This window comes from Chrysemys picta, chromosome 6, assembly GCF_011386835.1.
Source record: "Chrysemys picta bellii isolate R12L10 chromosome 6, ASM1138683v2, whole genome shotgun sequence".
Taxonomy (NCBI): Eukaryota; Metazoa; Chordata; order Testudines; family Emydidae; genus Chrysemys; species Chrysemys picta.
This window is the reverse complement of record NC_088796.1, coordinates 113,787,385-113,805,888: the sequence shown is the minus strand read 5'-3', so window position 1 is coordinate 113,805,888 and position 18,504 is coordinate 113,787,385. Positions and strand designations below refer to the sequence as shown.

The following is an 18,504-nucleotide window of genomic DNA, read 5'->3' as shown; positions in this document are numbered from 1 at the left end:
TAAATATTGTGTGTAGTTCTGGTCACTCCATCTCATAAAAAAGATATTAGAATTTGAAAAGGACACAGAAGGTCAACAAAAATGATGAGAGGTATAGAACAGCTTCCATATGAGGAGAGATTAAAAAGACTGGGACTATTAAACTTAGAAAAGAGATGACTAAGGGGGAGATATGAGAGAGATCTATAAAATCATGAATAGTGTGGAGAAAGTGAATAGGGAAGTGTTATTTACCCCTTCACTTTACACAAGAACTAGGGGTCACCCAATAAAATTAATAGGCAGCAGGTTTAAAACAAACAAAAGGAAGTATTTCTTCAAACAACACAGTCAACCTGTGAAACTTGTTGCCAGGAGATATTGTGAAGACTTCTGGGATCAAAAAGAATAGATAATGGAGGATAGGTCCATCAGTGGCTATTAGCCAAGATAGTGATGGACAGAACCCCATGTTCCGGGTGTCCATAAATCTCCAAATGCCAGAACCTGGGACTAGATGACAGCGAACGGATCACTCAAAATTGCCCTGTTCTGCTCATTCCTTCTGAAGCATCTGGCACTGGCCACTGTCTGAAGACAGGATACTGGGGTAGATGGATAATTGGTCTGATTCAGTATGGCTGTACTTGTGATGATATATTAATAATTCCCAAATTATCATTGAGGTCATTGATCAAGTAATCAGAGACTTCCTTGAAAAGAGAAGGGAAATTATTTTTTCCAATGACATACTGTAATAACCATCAAATCCTGATATTATAAGAGGAAGTTGCGTCTAACCATAAAAACACTAAAATGTAGATGTGGGGGTAAATATCCTTATGAGACAACTAGGCAAGCGTTTGTTTCCTTTTTAATAAGTGAATTAAAGCAGTTTTAAACAGTAAATCTTTCTAATGGAGAAATGTCATACAAAAAAAATACTGAAGGTTAAAACCAGTATGTTCACCATGCAAAAGCAATGGGGGGGAAATCCAGTGTGAAACAGCTAACCACAGCATACCATATTGTAGTCCGCTAGTTGACCTTGAAATTCTTTGATTTCACCAGCTAAAGTCTCTGCCCTAGATAAAGAACAAAAATTCAAGTTTATGAGATTAAGTGTTTTATACAACAAAACAAAATCAGAACAAGTATCCATTTTTATAGTTCTGTAGGTTGCACAGTATAGATATTCAAGTCTGATATAACAAAAGACAAGGTCCTGACAAGGCATTTGGCTATGCTAATGTTGCATTAACTGCAACATGACTCACCTCTTTTCATATGACAGATAGACAGAATTCTCCTGGTTATACATTTCAATTTCTTTCTGAAGCTTATTTATTTCTGTTGTGAGTTCACTTATTTTGCTTCTATAGAAAAGAAATACAAAAAGTTACTTGTATGTTTAAAATGTACAACTAAAATACTGTAGGATAAAACTAATACTATATTATAAACATATGTATTCAAGACATCTCTCTTGTATTGCAGGTTGTTTCAAACAGCTCTAAGATCAGCTAAAGAAATAAAAAAAAGGGGGTTCTATCTTGGATAAACTCTTAAACCGTTATAAAGCACGAGGATAGCATAAAAAGTTCATTTTATTTAAATTAAGAGTATTTTCTCCCCTTTGGTGTAACTGTAAAGTAGAATTGTTCAGTTGTTCCAGTAGAACAATCCCACATAGGGTGACCAGACAGCAAATGTGAAAAATTGGGACAGGGGGTAGGGGGTAATAAGAGCCTATATAAGAAAAATACCCAAAAATTGGGACTGTCCCTATAAAATCGGGACATCTGGTCACCCTATCCCACAACAAGAAGAACAGGAGTACTTGTGGCACCTTAGAGACTAACAAATTTATTAGAGCATAAGCTTTCGTGGACTACAGCCCACTTCTTCGGATGCATATAGAATGGAACATATATTGAGGAGATATATATACACACATACAGAGAGCATAAACAGGTGGGAGTTGTCTTACCAACTCTGAGAGGCCAATTAATTAAGAGAAAAAAAAAAAAAAAAACAAAAAAAAAAAACGTTTGAAGTGATAATCAAGCTAGCCGAGTACAGACAGTTTGATAATAAGTGTGAGAGTACTTACAAGGGGAGATAGTCAATGTCTGTAATGGCTCAGCCATTCCCAGTCCTTATTCAAACCGGAGTTGATTGTGTCTAGTTTGCATATCAATTCTAGCTCACCCTGTCCTCGCTTACAGACAACCCCCCAACCTAAAGCAAATACTCACCAGCAACCACACATCACTGAACAAAACCACTAACCCAGGAACCTATCCTTGTAACAAACCCCGATGCCAACTCTGTCCACATATCTATTCAAGTGACATCATCATAGGACCTAATCACATCAGCCATACCATCAGGGGCTCGTTCACCTGCACATCTACCAATGTGATATATGCCATCATGTGCCAGCAATGCCCCTCTGCCATGTACATTGGCCAAACCGGACAGTCTCTACGCAAAAGAATTAATGGACACAAATCTGACATCAGGAATCAAAATACTCAAAAACCAGTGGGAGAACACTTTAACCTGTCTGGTCATTCAGTGACAGACCTGCGGGTGGCTATATTACAACAGAAAAACTTCAAAAACAGACTCCAAAGAGAGACTGGTGAGCTAGAATTGATATGCAAACTAGACACAATCAACTCCGGTTTGAATAAGGACTGGGAATGGCTGAGCCATTACAGACATTGACTATCTCCCCTTGTAAGTACTCTCACACTTATTATCAAACTGTCTGTACTCGGCTAGCTTGATTATCACTTCAAACGTTTTTTTTTTTTTTTTTTTTTTCTCTTAATTAATTGGCCTCTCAGAGTTGGTAAGACAACTCCCACCTGTTTATGCTCTCTGTATGTGTGTATATATATCTCCTCAATATATGTTCCATTCTATATGCATCCGAAGAAGTGGGCTGTAGTCCACGAAAGCTTATGCTCTAATAAATTTGTTAGTCTCTAAGGTGCCACAAGTACTCCTGTTCTTCTTTTTGCGGATACAGACTAACACGGCTGTTACTCTGAAACCTATCCCACAACAGTTTCACAACATGGGTACCCTCTCTATGTAAGAGGATATGATTTAGGAGTGCCCATCCAACACAGAAATTTGACTGAACATGACAAAGTGTTTTATAAGATACTTAGGGCAATAATGAAAAATTATGTTAATTTAGCAAATTTATTCTTGGAATTAAGGGTGAAAAGTACCCCAGGATAGAGGATTTACAAAGGCCCTCCTCATCCCGGAAAGCCTTATAACGGGGAGAATTTCATCATAAGTGAACAGCCAGCCTAATCCATTTATGCTACTGTATTTTATCCTTGATATGGGTGGGGGGAGGGAGAAGACATTAACTATGCTACAGCTTGAAAGTGTTGTCACTAACATACCTAAGCAGTCCAAGATAATAGGATTTATCCATAATCTGTCTCTGCGGACCTAACAAAGGAGAACAAGAAACATTTTATTAGAAAAGAATGAGTTTTAATGAGACACAAATTAAGTTCACAAAGGACGAGTTGAAGTTATACTCCAAACAGAGAACCAGCACCTTCAGAATGCCCTCATACAGCCTTTATTCAATCAATACTAGATGAAATCAGAGATGCATGTTAGGCTTTGGTGAGGATTTAGATTACTTAAGCAACTGAAAATTTCTGAGATGAACCTTGCACGAGGGTGACTTCATCCTAAAAAAATATGGAGGATTTAAGGAAAACTTGCTATAACTTGCCCTAATATGTGTGTTCTCTACAAAAAACAAGCACATATTAAAAATAAAGACATACAAGTTAAAAAGCATCATAGGAACACTTAATTCAGGGATAGAGTTTCAACCCCACTTTGATTTCTTACACTCTCCACCTCAGCTAAGCTTAGAATTTCACGTTCAGCTCCAATGCTGTTCTGGTCTCCTCTATCCTTTAGATTTGGTTCCTCTATGCTGCTCCGGCCTCCCAAGCTCTGACTGACTTTTCTTGTAGTTTGTACCGGCCCAGCCATGCCATCAGGCTGAATGAGTCCTTTAAAAACACAGGTTCTCCCTGCCCTGAGCTGTATCTCTTTTCACTCTTTGTATAAAGCTGAAATCACCTTGAGGTGCATCACATGCTCTCTCCCAGTTCTACAGGTTAATCATCACAGCACATAAAGAAACAGATTCTCCGCACAGCATAAAGAGGTGACATATGAATCAGCGGGCTCTCTCTGGGTAATAGTCTACTGTAAGTCTAGCTGCTATTTACTTGCCCTTTCTTTTTCACCTGCTCAGTGGTGATTCTAGGATAGATTCTCTTCTACAATATGGCCCCTTGTGTCATTCCAACAGCAAATGGACTGTAAAGACAGCTGATCCAGCCAATGGGGCTTTCACCAACTCTAAGCCACCTACAACATAGGGGATATTTTGGTAACATAGTCAGAGCACTGCTGTGCCCCAGAAATCATTGGTTGATGTGCCAACCTCCTTGAAGCCATAGCCACACAACATAGTATAAAGGACCTCTAAACAATGCTGGGGTCTGGGCTGGTATAGAACCAGCCTTAGGTATGATGAGTTGCAAATAGTTCCTATTCATCCCCATCTTGTCCCTCAACTGGTCCCAATGCTTAGTGGGCATAGCTAAATCGGAGTCTGTGAGAGGACAGTCGTGATAGGAATTTTGGGACCTAAACTGAACACCCTGGAATTAAAAGCAACAGTTCTAGTTGTAACCCACTACCTTGAAGGAGGACATCTAAAGTCCCCTCACCCTGGAGCTGTATTTCTGATATCAAACCATAGTCCAATTGTGGGTGAGATCAATGTGATTACAACTATATACACATTTGTTGTAAGTAAAGTATTTAAATATTGTTCTGCAGTTCTGGAAGGAGACTCAATCTATGCCTTCTTCTTTAATATTAATTTTTTCAAATGTTGCCCTAGATATGTGAATACTGTAAGTAGTATTCAGGCATAGAGAAGTCTGCTATCTCTGAGATTTCTAAAAGCAAAGCAAAGCAAAGTAGAAGGACGGACTCATTAGTCTGCCTCTTCCCTCCCTAATCCCTATTAGCTGTAGGTCCTTTCATCACAATTTGTTCAGCTGAGATGAAAAAAATCTCCCTATTACTCTTCCTTGAAAAAGATTTCAGATACCTCACTAACTTCCACACTTTCTGTGATCCATGTCCTCGAGTCAAAATGTGACTTATTTGAGGCTAGTGGTGATTTAGTGCATTCTAAAATTAGAAAAGAGGGTAAATAATGTAGAACAGTCTACAAAATAACTGGAGAATAAAATTAACATTTTGCAAGATAAGGGTGAAAGTATAAAGTCTCTTACTGGAGTTCTTTTTTATACATAACAATCTGGAAACTATAGAGAATAATATGAAATCCTGAAATTTTAGAATGTTAAAACTAACAGAAAACATTGAAGATGCCAAATCATTTAATGAATTTGCGTTAGTCTTACACAAATATTGACTCACTTCTGTATGCTTTGAAATGCTTTAGAATTCCCATTTAAATTGTTACCCTGTGTCCCTTATTATGACGCTTCACAAATTTGGGGAACTCTTATTGTTATGATTCATAAAGAGTCATAAGAATAACCTGAAGGTATAAAAGAGATCTTAAAGATTGTTTTAAAGATACGTATTTTCTCTGAACTTGTAAAATCTACTTATACACAGATAAGAAACTTTTGACTTTGCAATCAGAATTTTTTCTTTGGAGTTAAAGGTGTTAGGATCTTTATCAACTAAATCTTTCTCCGGTTGTAAATAAGGAAATAGAAAATATATTGTATCTTGAGTTTGATTATAAGTCCTCAGTCCAGGGCCATAATTACTATATGCCATTTATCCTGTACCCTGAGAGCCAAAATTTGTTCTCAATTACAGCAATGTAAATTTAGAGTATGACCACTTAATGAATCACTCTGAATTTTCACTGTGGTAACTGAAAAAAGAATTTCTCCTAAAAAGAGAGATGGAATCACATGATGACGCATTCATTCACTATGTAACCCTGCCTCATTCAATACACAAAATACACGTTTGCATAATTAGAGCATATCATAAAGCACTAGCACAAGAAGCAGACTTTTGAGTACTTCACTTTGTAACCTTAATTTTCTTTCTAAAAACTTACAGATATTCCACACGGAAACTATGCTAAGAGAAAAACTGATAAAACATAGACATTCAATAACATGGAACTATTTTCTAGACATTTGTAAGACCCTCTGTCTTGCACAAGATGTGTACTCAGGAGGCTGGTTCATTTGCCCCCTTGCCTCATTCAATACGCACATTAGTACATCACATAGATAAGGCAAAGCTCCAAATTCCACATGAACATCAAACTTTCTATGGAATGAGACAAGGCTAAGATTCCATACACACCCACCCTGACAGAAAATTATATTCAACTAATTCACTTATGTTTGAATGATATGAACAGAATACAGTAAAGCTGTTATTCTAATATGTGCAAGCCATATTTTTAAATCCCTATACATTCTGCCAAATCTGCCCAAGGACCTCTAAAAGGCACATGTCTGACCTAGTGACTATCTCAGTGCCAAATGTCAAGTTTCTGTCCCAAACTAGAGGCACTAGAGCCATAAAAGATCCTCTGCTGTCCAGTTTTCCCTAATTGTATTGATTCTTTGACAGTGTTAAAAACACTTTCCTGTATTAAGATGAGAATTCTTCATATATTAAAATACCTTTCACTCCAGTTTTCATTCCACTTAACCCTTGTTGTGTCACTGGACGGTCTGCGACTTTAATTTGAGATGACAACACCCCTCCAGTACCTAGGAGACCACCACGAGTACCAGGCCTTGATGTACCAGGGGGCATCTAGACAAAGGCAACAGAATAATAAACCAGTTGTTATATTTATGTAGTTGTTAAGAGGAACATTTAAAAGCTTGTCTGGACTGTTCTAAAAATTAGAAACTAACATATGTATTTTACTTAGTACATTAGATCTTTAGCAGTATTTTTCTTGCAGATGATAATTTATACCAAACATTTTAGAAGTAAATCTAAATACTATACTATCAAATCAAAACCTCTAGTACAGACATCTCTTTATATTTGTTTTTGAGACTCAAGGCTATTTTATTTGCATGCTTGATGTTCTTTTTCTCCCTCAGGTTTGACCTCTGCCCAAATGGTAGTGTAAACTGAATTCCCACTGTTCTGTTAATCATGTTGTGTGGTTATCTTTTAGCAGTTAGTTCCAATAACACCTCTCCCTGCTCTCCTTCGTCCCCCCACCCCTGTATTAGATTTTAAAAATCCATTCAGTGAAACTATTATTTTAATTGTCAGGTACAGTAACTCCTCACTTAACATTGTAGTTATGTTCCTGAAAAATGCGACTTTAAGCGAAATGATGTTAAGCGAATTCAATTTCCCCATAAGAATTAATGTAAATGAGGGGGTTAGGTTCCAGGGAAATGTTTTTCACCAGACAAAAGACTATACACACACACACACACACACAGGATAAGTTTTAAACAAACAATTTAATACTGGTATACAGTGATGATGATTGTGAAGCTTGATTGAGGTAGAGGAGTCAGAGGGTGGGATATTTCCCTTACTGCTAAATGATGAACTAGCAATTGGCTGAGCCCTCAAGGGTTAACCCTCTCACTCTGCAAGGCAGCAGGAATGGAGGGAGAGATGCACATTTCCCTTAAGTACACTGCCTTGTTAATCAGATCAGCTTGCTGAGACTGCAGCCCTGGTGTGTCCCCCCCTGTTCTATGGAAGATGGGGTAAGCGGGGTGCAGAAGGGGAGGGGGACACCCTGACATTATCCCCCTCTTCCTTCCCTCCCCCCCGGCACAGCAAGCAGGAGTCTCGGGGAGCAGCTCCAAGGCAGAGGGCAGGAGCAGCACATGGCAGTGGGGGGAGGGACACAGCTGAACTGCAGGCAGCTGCTGCACAGGGAACTAAGGGGAGCGGGGAGCTGATAGGGGGCTGCCGGTCCATCCTGGTTCCAAGCCCCCACCAGCTAGCTGCAATGGGCTGCTCTTCCTGCAAGCAGTAGACAAAGCAGGCAGCTGTCAAACGACATTAGAAGGGAGCATTGCACAACTTTAAATGAGCATGTTCCCTAATTGATCAGCAACGTAACAATGAAACAACGTTAACTTTAAGTGAGGAGTTACTGTATAGCAAGATTGATTTTCCTGTCCAAAATCTCCATAAAGCTCAGGTTTCTACTTATGTGTGGAGAAAAACATATAAGTCTCATGCTCAGGCCTCACATATAATGCTTCTCTGTACTGAAATCGCCTACTCTTTATTAAAATCTCCTACTTCAACAGAGGTGTAGGCTAAAACTAGCCTGCTGGCTACCGAAAAGTGCATAAATTAAGGAAGAACAATTTGTTGCTCTTCCAAACAAATGTCTCTAGTTTGGTTGGAGAGGACAGACTGTTAGGGAAGAGCCAAGTCTTTCTAACCATGGATCGTACTGTGAAAGCGAAAGTCCAACCCCGTTTATTCTAGTCCCAAAGTGCAGCAGCAGATGCCTTAGGACTTCTGCAAAATGCATTTTGCTCTTTTGAGGATACCAGGTGTGGGATGCACTAAGCTTGTAGTCCCAGTAATCTTTTAAGTACTGTGGGTTTGACCTTTACTTGGCCTTTGCATGCCATACCAGAATAAAAGGACCAGAGGCAATCTGAAGACCCAGTGTAAATTACTTCCATGACATGAACAAAATCATAGGGGAAGGCAACTGACGAAGGGTGACTTGACATCTCTCTAACAAACCAGATCTTTTTGCTTTTTCTACTTGTGACTCTAAAAGATATATTTCATCCAATATATGGCAATAACAGTTTCCAACCCACCTCCTTTTAACATACAATAGACAAATCTTCCAGGAATAAAGAAAGAAATATGAAATACCAAAAAAGAATACAAACTGCTATCTTCAATTACAATTACTGCTGGCACCCAATTCTTCAGGAGAGAAAAATCAAGATAAAATCTAAACATTCAAAACAAACATATTAAATCACTTTAACACACCCCTGTTCCCATTCTGGCTGCTGATGGAGTCCGTAACAAGGATGAAGAAGGCCTGGCTGTGAGCCCAACTCCTCCTCTTGAAGCAGGACGAGCTGTAGGTGGCTTGTGATTGCTTGCCATTTTCTATTTATTCTAAACTTCTCTCTGGAAAGAAACATATGATGCTCATGTCCTTTAATTAGAACTGATCCTTTATTAGTACTGATCCTTTACATTACTAAGGGAGCCTGTTGTGTGTTGGACAGTTGAGGGGTGTGAGGAACGTGTAAGGTGGTACTAGGGTATATAGGGAGTATAAATAATGGGTGATGCTGGGGCGAGTACTGGGTATATAGGGAGTACTGTGGGAATACTAGAATTACTTAAGTGGATGGGGAGTATAAGGTGCAGTACAGGGAATGTGGGAGGAATACAGGGAGCAGAAGGAAGTATAAGCGGTGGCACTAGGTTGTGCGGCTATTAGGATGGGTAGGTAGCCAGGATGGCACAGGGAGGATGGGGGTATTGGGTGCTAGTGTTGTGCGGGGATTTACAGGTGGCACTGCGGTATGTGGGGGAATACAGGGTAGCACTGGGGGCTGTGGGGCTATGGGATGGGCTATGGCAGGGATTAGCAACCTTTGGCATGGGGCCTGCCAGGGTTTGTTTACCTGCCGTGTCTGCAGGTTCGGCCGATTGCAGCTCCCACTTGCTGTCACAGTTCGCCGACGCAGGCCAATGGGGGCTGCGGGAAGCAGCGCGGGCCGAGGGATGTGCAGGCCACCGCCTCCTGCCACCCATATTGGCCTGAAGCGGCGAACTGTGGCCAGTGGGAGCCGTGATCGTCCAAACCTGCGGATTCAGCAGGTAAACAAACCGGCCCGGCCGGCCAGGGTGCTTACCCTGGCGGGCTGCGTGCCAAAGGTTGCCGATCCCTGGACTATGGGAACAGACTCGCACTAGGGGGCCGCGCACCGGGCACTAGAGGCTGCGCGCTGGGCACTAGGGGCGGCGCTGGGGAGTGCGGGCACTAGGAGCGGCGCTGGGGGGTGCGGCTTCGCACCAGGCATTACTAGAGGCTACGCGCCGGGCACTAGGGGCGGCGCTGGTGGGGGCGGGCACTAGGGGGCGGCGCACCGGGCACTAGGGGGCGGGCGCTGCTCGGTGGCTCCCTCCCGGGAAGGTCAGAGGAAGAGTCGGATCCGGCCCCCGATTCTCCCCAGAGCGGTTGAGCGCCAGGCAGGAGCGCGGGGTCTCGCCCTACCGGGAGGCGGGCCCCCAACGCTGGCAGCGGTTGGAATCCCGGCCCCGCGGTCTCACCCGAGCCGGGGCCGCTCTCCGGGGCCAGTTGGAACCGATTTACTTCCTAGCCGACCCGTCCCCCGTCTCCACGCCACGCCAGTATCGCAGCAACCGACCAACCCCGCCCCACCGGCCCCAGCAGCCAATCATCAACCACGCTCCTTCCGCTCTCGCGAGATTCGGAACTCCCGCCGCCTCCAACAGCCAGGAGGGAGAACGAGCGCCCTCCCGCTGAGAATGCACAGTTTACCCCACTAAAGGGAGAGGGGGAAAGGCCCGCAGGAACCTCAGCACAGATAGGCGCTGGGAAAGGACATTCGGACATTGCAATTTGCAAGTCCCAACTTGCAAAGCTTTCCGCGCTGGCTGTATAAGGGCCTACCAATCCCAGCATGCTATGCGCCAGCTCTAACTTCCGTGGTGTACTGAGACTACAACTCCCAGCACACATCGCGCCATCTCCGACCTGGTATTTCCTCTCTATCTGGCGCTCCGCATGCTGGGATATGCAGTCTCCACTCCTTCAATGTTCCCAATGCCTCTGGGGGCGGAGACCCGGCACTTGTTGATGACGGTTTCCGGCGGAGGGGAGGGGTGTTGTTGCTGTGTCAGGGTCTCTCTTTACGGTACCTCCGCTGCCCGCCGGCTTTCCCGGGCTGAGGCGAGGTTTCCAGCTGCAGGGAGGGCCGCGGCCATGGCGAGCGGGGGCGGCACTTACCGGCTGCGCTGCTCCGTGGTGGGACACGAGCTGGACGTGCGGGGCTTGAGTCAGGGCCTGTTCCCGCCTGGAGGCTTCGTGTCTGTGTCCCGCGACCGAACCGCCCGGCTGTGGGCCCCCGACGGGTGAGTGCTGGGGGGGGGCGGGCTCTTCGGGGGCATGTGGGGTGACCGGGCCCCACACTGTTGTGCTCCGCGCTCCGCTTTCCCCTAGAAGCAGAAGAAGCAGCCGCTTGGGCTCCCTGTGGCCCGCGCCCCCCAGTCCTGTGCTGCGCCGACAGTAGGCCTGCGGGACCCAGCCTTCCCCTGTAATAGGGGCACTTGTGCCTCCGCCAGCCCCGGGACTTGCTCTGATATTTCCTCCTCGGCTCTAAGAGCCACGCTCTTCCCTGGCGCCTCGCTTCGGGAGTTGGGGGACGTGTCTCGCAGCTGAATGTGGCCATAAGTGTTCAGACTCTTAGTGCAAAGAGCAGAATCTCTGTTCTGTCTATGGCTCTACTACTTATATGTCTGTGTCTGTTTAAAAATAGATTACAGCCTTAATGGCTTGCACTGTGCTTTTTCTAACCAGCTTGTGACTCTCTCAATTGAATAACAACACTGTGGAGTGAACAGACTTGGAGTTGCTCTTTATCAGGGCTTTTTGTGCGGGTCTGTTCCAGTTGGATAGCGGGCTGCTCTGTGAGTGATCATAAAGTGTAGTCCTTGTGCCTACTTTTTGGGGAATTCAAGGAATGATAGGTCATTTTATCTCAATAGTTCAGAGTGCTTTACAGATGCTACATTTTTCCATCGCTCCTATAAATGTGTGAATCCTGTTTATAGATGGGATTACTGAAGCAATAAGAGATAAAAGTGATACTGTAAACTTAGTTTTTAAAGGTAAAGTCATTCAAGTTTTTGACAGGTCAAAGAGTGTTCTAAAATTTTTAAATTATTTTCACAGGTCTTTTAAAAGGGTATTTGTGTTTTGTTTAATGTTCACAATGGTCTCTTCAGCAAGTTAGAAACTGAATATACAGATATTGTATGCGCTGACACTACTTGTACACAAAGTACAGTCCAATGCGCAAAACAAACTGAAAAATAAAGATAAACCTTTTTGTTGACTGCTTTCACTTATAAAAATCTTAGGTGTTACAAACAACTGTACAGTTTTGTTTCTAAGTAGACTTGCCAGGGTCATACTGTGAGTCATTGAATTGAAACTAAGAGAGCAAGTCAGGAATTGAAACTGAGAGCTGATTCCCAGTCTTTTGTTATAATCAGTAGATGTACTGCTATGTAGTATTGTAGTGTATACTTGGGGCAGCAGCAAAACATATTTCCTGCTATGTGTATAGTTTAAAATTATGAACCATATCCTTGATTTAGTGGGTATGCACTTTTTCTAACAGAGTGGAAAGAGAAGCAATTGACAAGTTTGTCTGAATATTTTGCCAGGAGGCTGTCATATAAAACTGTGATTTGGGTGAGGGAAAGTATAGAGAGCCTGTGTCACTGGAGGGATAGACTCTTAACATTTCCTAACAACTTTATCACAAAGGAGGGATTTGTCCTCTCTTCCAAATGAATGTAACAGCTCTTTCTAGTTCACCACCACTATGTTAGTGATCACAATGTGGGTAATAGCAATATGTCCACTTTAGGAAATTATAGGGATACAGCGGAAAGGGATCAATGCGTAAGCTGTCATATACAAATGTTTGGCTGCACCTAGGGTTGCTGCAGCCCTTTGTTCTTCTACTTTTTGCTGGAGGAGAGGTTTTAGCTGACTATTGTGACTTCCACCTACATGTAGCATTTGAGAAGTTGAAGGAAGGGTGGGGGAAGATCATGATTTTTACAAGAAAGCCTTTGGAGTGTGGGGTTAAATAACATTTTCACTGATTCCTGTGCATCTGAGACATTCAAGGAAGTAGAGACAGCTGCATGCAATACCTGGAAAGTTGAGTTTAAAGTTGTTTCAAGTTCAGTACCTGCCAACATTTGTAGTTTTCCAGATTTTTATATTTTTAATTACTGTTTTTCTCAACTAGACTGACTGTTCAGAGGAAGCCTTGAAACTGTGTACAGAGAGTGGTCAAGTATTGTGTAAACAAACCTAAAATAGAAATATTATTGTCCTCTAATCTCTAATTTATTTTAATATTAGGTGTGTTTTATAGGTTAAAAAAGAAAAACAAAAAACCTTTAGATACAAGTGTGAATTTTTAGTTGACATTCCTTTTAAAATATGAATATTTCAAGTAAATGTTTTAGTCCAATTATGATGTAGCTGCGAAAAACCCCAAATCAGAATGTGGAAAAAAACAGTATTACAGCAGGCACTTGGTAGGTTGAGATGCTTACAGTTGTCACCCTGTAATTGTTCAAAACTTCAAAAATCTGTTCTTTAGCTCTTCAGGTTATAGAATCATAGACTTTAAGGCCAGAAGGGACCATTATGATTGTCTAGTCTGACCTCCTGCACAGCACATGCCACAGAATCTCACCCACCCACTCCTGTATTAAACCCCTAACCTATGTCTGAGCTATTGAAGTCCTCAAATTGTGGTTTAAAGACTTCAAGGTGAAGAGAATCCTCCAGCAAGTGACCCGTTCCCCACGCTGCAGAGGAAGGCAAAAAAACACCGGGTCCTCTGCCAATCTGTCCTGACCCCAAATATGGCGATCAGCTAAACTCTGACCATGCGGGCAAGACTCACCAGCCAGACACCCAGGAAAGAATTCTCTGTAGTAACTCAGATCCCACCCCATCTAACATCTCATCACAGGCCATTGGGCATATTTACTGCTAATAGTCAAAGATCAATTAATTGCCAAAATCAGGCTATCCCATCATACCATCCCCTCCATAAACTTATCAAGCTTAGTCTTGAAGGCAGATATGTCTTTTGCCCCCACTGCTCCCCTTGGAAGGCTGTTCCCTAACTTCACTCCTCTGGTGGTTAGAAACCTTTGTCTAATTTCTGATAAAGTCTGAACTTCCTGATGGCCAGTTTATATCCATTTGTTCTTGTGTCCACTTTGGTATTGAACTTAAATAATTCCTCTCTCTCTCCCTGGTATTCATTCCTCTGATATATTTATAGAGAGCAATCGTATCTCCCCTCAGCCTTCTATTGGTTAGGCTAAACAAGCCAAGCTCTTTGAGTCTCCTTTCATAAGACAGGTTTTCCATTCCTCGGATTATCCTAGTAGCCTTTCTCTGTACCTGTTCCAGTTTGAATTCATCCTTCCTAAACATGGGAGACCAGAACTGCACACAGTATTCCAGATTAGGTCTCACCAGTGCCTTGTATAACGGTACTAACACCTCCTTATCTCTACTGGAAATACCTCGCCTGATGCATCCCAAGACCACATTCGCTTTTTTCACGGCCATATAACATTGGCGGCTCGTAGTCATCCTGTGAGCAACCAATGCTCCGAGGTCCTTCTCCTCCTCCTCCTCCATTAATTGCAACTGATGCGTCCCCAACTTATAACAAACATTCTTGTTATTAATCCCTAAATGCATCACCTTGCACTTTTCACTATTAAATTTCATCCTATTACTATTACTCCAGTTTACAAGGTCATACAGATCTTCTCTGTATTGGCAATATCTTCCAGCTTTGTGTCATCCACAAACTTTATTAGCACTTCCCACTTTTTGTGCCAAGGTCAGTAATAAAAAGATTAAATAAGATTGGTCCCAAAACTGATCCCTGAGGAACTCCACTAGTAACCTCCCTCCAGCCTGATAGTTCACCTTTTAGTACGACCCGTTGTAGTCTCCCTTTAACCAGTTCCTTATCCACCTTTCAATTTTCATATTGATCCCCATATTTTCCAATTTAGCTAATAATTCCCCATGTGGAACCATATCAAATGCCTTACTGAAATTGAGGTAAATTAGATCCACTGCGTTTCCTTTGTCTAAAAAAACCTGTTACCTTCTTTGAGAAGGTGATCAGGTTGGTTTGGCACGATCTACCTTTTGTAAAACCATGTTGTATTTTGTTCCAATTACCACTGACCTCAATGTCCTTAACTACTTTCTCCTTCAAATTTTTTTCTAAGACCTTGCATACAACAGATGTCAAACTAACAGGCCTGTAGTTAGCCGGATCACTTTTTTTCCCTTTCTTAAAAATAAGAACTATGTTAGCAATTCTCCAATCATACGGTACAATGCCTAAGTTTACAGATTCATTAAAAATTCTTGCAGTCCTGAAGCCCTCACCTTTGCTCATACACACTGTTTATAAAGGTATATACCTAATCATGCTTAAACATGAGTATAAAAGTGCATACTTAAGCCTTGATCCAGCAAAAGACTTTGTGCTTGCAGTCCCCCATTGAAGCCACTTGTACTTCACATTGGGGAGGGGGGAAGGAACAAGAAAGAGGAGGAGGTTTGTTGCCCATGCACAGTCAATTACAGGATTGGGGCCTTAGTCTGCAGTAGTAACAGACAGCCTTTCACCACCTGGCACAAGTCTTCTAATGACACAAGCATAAATAATTTGCTGATTGGTGTCTTATTAGTTATAGAGAATGATCTTTTTTCTTAAAAAAATAAGACTTGAAAATTCAAAACAGAGAACTATTGATGCAACATAAAAGTTGTATGATGCATTACAGAAATCTTGACTTGTGATTACAAGGTATCTTAGATACTAGATTAAAATATTATATTGTATTATTTGATAGATTGTATTATTACATCAAAGATTTGCTGTTCCTAGGCTTGTTTCAGGAAGCCTATATTATTGTTAAACATAACCAGATGGGTTATGGGAACAATTTCAAGCCACACTCTGACTATAATAAGGGAAACTGATGTAAAAAAAATTAAGGGGATATTACAAAGTGAATATTAAAAAGCTAACTGCATGTGTAGGAAGGGAAACGCAAATTATTTGAAAGTAGTAAAATTCCCATTTGCAGCATGGGCCTTAAGTATTAAATAGAATGGTAGAAAAAATCTGCTGATTTTGGAAGGAACTTGTAAACATTTGTCAGTCTTAAGTGGCAATCAGTAAGATTTTAAGAAATATGATTATCAAGTTAACTTTATTTTTGATATTTATTAATCTCAATTTCTGTAGCTATTTAAATCATTTAGTATTTTATCTTCTGTTTGTGCAAACACTTCTCAGTACTTTTTAAAAATATAAATGGGATTCAGTAAAATACTTGACATTCAAAAATCTTTATCAAGAAAAATCCTTCTATTCTACGTGTAATATTATAGAAGTAGTGGCTTTACTTCTTGACTCCTTTAGGTTATTTGTAAATAAATGGCCAGGCTTAAATATAGATATATAGTAAGCAATATTTAATACATATATATAAAATCAGTCCAAGTTTTTGAATATAAATTGCATTCTGTAGCTTAAATTAATGTATGTTTTCTTTTATGATTCTGTAAATGTAAATTTATTAATCTGTATATCTGTTTAGTCCTAACAGGGGGTTTACTGAAATGCATTGCATGAGTGGCCACTCCAATTTTGTATCTTGTGTATGCATCATACCTTCAAATGACATCTATCCTCGTGGGCTAATTGCAACAGGTGGAAATGACCATAATATTTGCATCTTCACACTGGACAACACAGCTCCACTCTATGTCCTTAAGGGTCACAAAAACACTGGTAAGTATAGGTCTTGTTTTGTAATTCCCCTTGCGAAAACTGGAACTAATGCAAATTGTCTTTAACTTGGTTAAAATAAAATATGGCTCATAAAATGTGGCTTTTCTAAGACTTAGAATTCTTTAGTATTTTTCCATGATGAATTACTTCCAAATATGGCTATCAGCAGGTTTTGTATAATCCAGATTCTCTGTAAACTAGTCACAGTAACTCTCATGTTTTCAACAGAGCAAGGCATAGCTATCATAATGTATAATTATTTATGTGGATTAATAATATTTGTGTTGTGGTATCACCTAGGAGCCTCAATGCTGAAGTAGGGCCCCACTTGGGACTTTACGAGCTGTTTAAAAAACCATGAGCCCTGCTCCAAACTTGACTGTCCTAGGGACAAAGAAAGTTGGCCCTTGGATTGTGGAATACTTTTGAGACTCCCAGAGCACGAGCCAAATGGGGCTGCGTCTACACTGCAAAGCATTAGGGCTTGATTTCCGGGTCCAAGCCCTGGCTTAGAGCGATTTGTGTGTAGATGGAAGGGGGTTGGTCTTGAGCCTATGTTCAAACCCTGGGCTTACATTGCAGTGTAGATATATCCTCATGCCCGTGGCTGACCTGTGTCAGCTGATTTGGGCTTGAAGGGTTCGGGCTGCAGGGCTATAAAATTTCAGTGTAGATGCTTGGGGACCCACCCCTCGCAGTGCCAGCCAGGCATGTTTTGCTGCAGTGTAGACATACACCGAGAGACACCTTGTTATCCTCCCTGACTCCAGTGTGAGAGAGACTTGTTTGTGCTTAATTGGGAGTCAGCTCCCTGACACCTCCAGTCTGTTAGCTACCCAATCAATCTCTGGGTTATACAAACCCTTATGTTGTCTTGGAGGTTAACAGTAGGTATACCCCACACCAGATGTGGGCAAACTACAGCCCTGCGGGCCACATCCAGCCCGCGAGACCGTCCTGCCTGGCCCTTTCTCTGCTGTCCCCCCTCCCCCACAGCCACGCAGGCCACACTCTTGCCTGACGCTCCCGCTGGGCAGCGTGGGGAGCGCAGCTGACTCTGGCCGGGTGTCACAGCTGTGAGCTCCTGCTGCTGGTAAGGGGGCGGGGGGGAGGGTTGGGTAAGGGAGCAGGGGCTCCTGGGGGGCAGTCAGGGAGGAGGGGGCAGATGGCTGGGGCAGAGGTTCTGGGGGGGCGGACAGGGAATGGGGAACAGGGAGAGTTGGGAGTGGGAGTCCTGGGGGGCCTGTGAATAGGGGTTGGAAGGGCAGTCAGAGGACAGGGAGCAGGGGCGGTTGGATAAGGGGGTGGGATTCCAGGGGGCAGTTAGGGATGGAGGGTCCCGGGAGGAGGTGGTCAGGGGACGTGGAGCAGAGCGTGGTTGGATGCGGGGGGTGGTGGTCAGGGGACAAGGAGCAGGGGGGGTTGGATGGGTTGGGGGTTCTGAGGGGGGCGGGAAGTGGGAGGGGCGGATAGGGGGCGGGGGCCAGGCTGTTTGGGGAGGCACAGCCTTCCTTACCCGGCCCTCCATACAGTTGGGCAACCCCGATGTGGCCCTCGGGCCAAAAAGTTTGTCCACCCCTGCCCCAGACCCAAGACTTTGAAGCGTTCCCCTGTTGTGTTCAGCCCCTTATCCACTCATGGTAATACCCTTGGGGACAGCATACCTGGTACAGTAGACACATCAGCTTGAATGATTCCTTGGGATCAGTTCCTTGTACAATACCATAGCACTGAGATCTACTTATAATGAAAACAATCATAAATTTATCATAAAAAATCAAGATTT

At 42.6% G+C, this 18,504-nt stretch overlaps 2 protein-coding genes across 6 annotated transcripts in view; one reads left to right on the top strand and one right to left on the bottom strand.

The window, feature by feature from the left end:
• The window catches only part of IFT74 (intraflagellar transport 74), a 61,565-nt gene extending 50,717 nt beyond the window's left edge, over positions 1 to 10,848 (bottom strand). The window contains exons 1-6 of one of the 5 annotated variants that reach the window (XM_065549667.1): positions 10,736 to 10,848; positions 9,073 to 9,216; positions 6,741 to 6,876; positions 3,411 to 3,459; positions 1,257 to 1,355; positions 1,004 to 1,064 (exon numbers count right to left, since the gene is read on the bottom strand). In XM_065549667.1, the coding sequence (XP_065405739.1) occupies positions 1,004 to 1,064; positions 1,257 to 1,355; positions 3,411 to 3,459; positions 6,741 to 6,876; positions 9,073 to 9,192 (465 nt within the window). In that variant the 5' untranslated portion in view covers positions 9,193 to 9,216; positions 10,736 to 10,848. Of the gene's footprint in view, positions 1 to 1,003; positions 1,065 to 1,256; positions 1,791 to 3,044; positions 3,460 to 6,740; positions 6,877 to 9,072; positions 9,217 to 9,722; positions 10,008 to 10,315; positions 10,501 to 10,735 lie in introns of those variants that run through there. The other 4 variants (XM_005294747.5, XM_065549666.1, XM_065549668.1 and 1 more) reach the window with 4 other exon arrangements.
• Position 10,849: 1 nt separating this feature from the next.
• Positions 10,850 to 18,504, top strand: part of PLAA (phospholipase A2 activating protein) — a 28,165-nt gene continuing 20,510 nt past the window's right edge. The window contains exons 1-2 of the mRNA XM_005294743.4: positions 10,850 to 11,196; positions 16,525 to 16,718. Of these exons, the coding sequence (XP_005294800.3) occupies positions 10,850 to 11,196; positions 16,525 to 16,718 (541 nt within the window). The remainder of the gene's footprint in view (positions 11,197 to 16,524; positions 16,719 to 18,504) is intronic.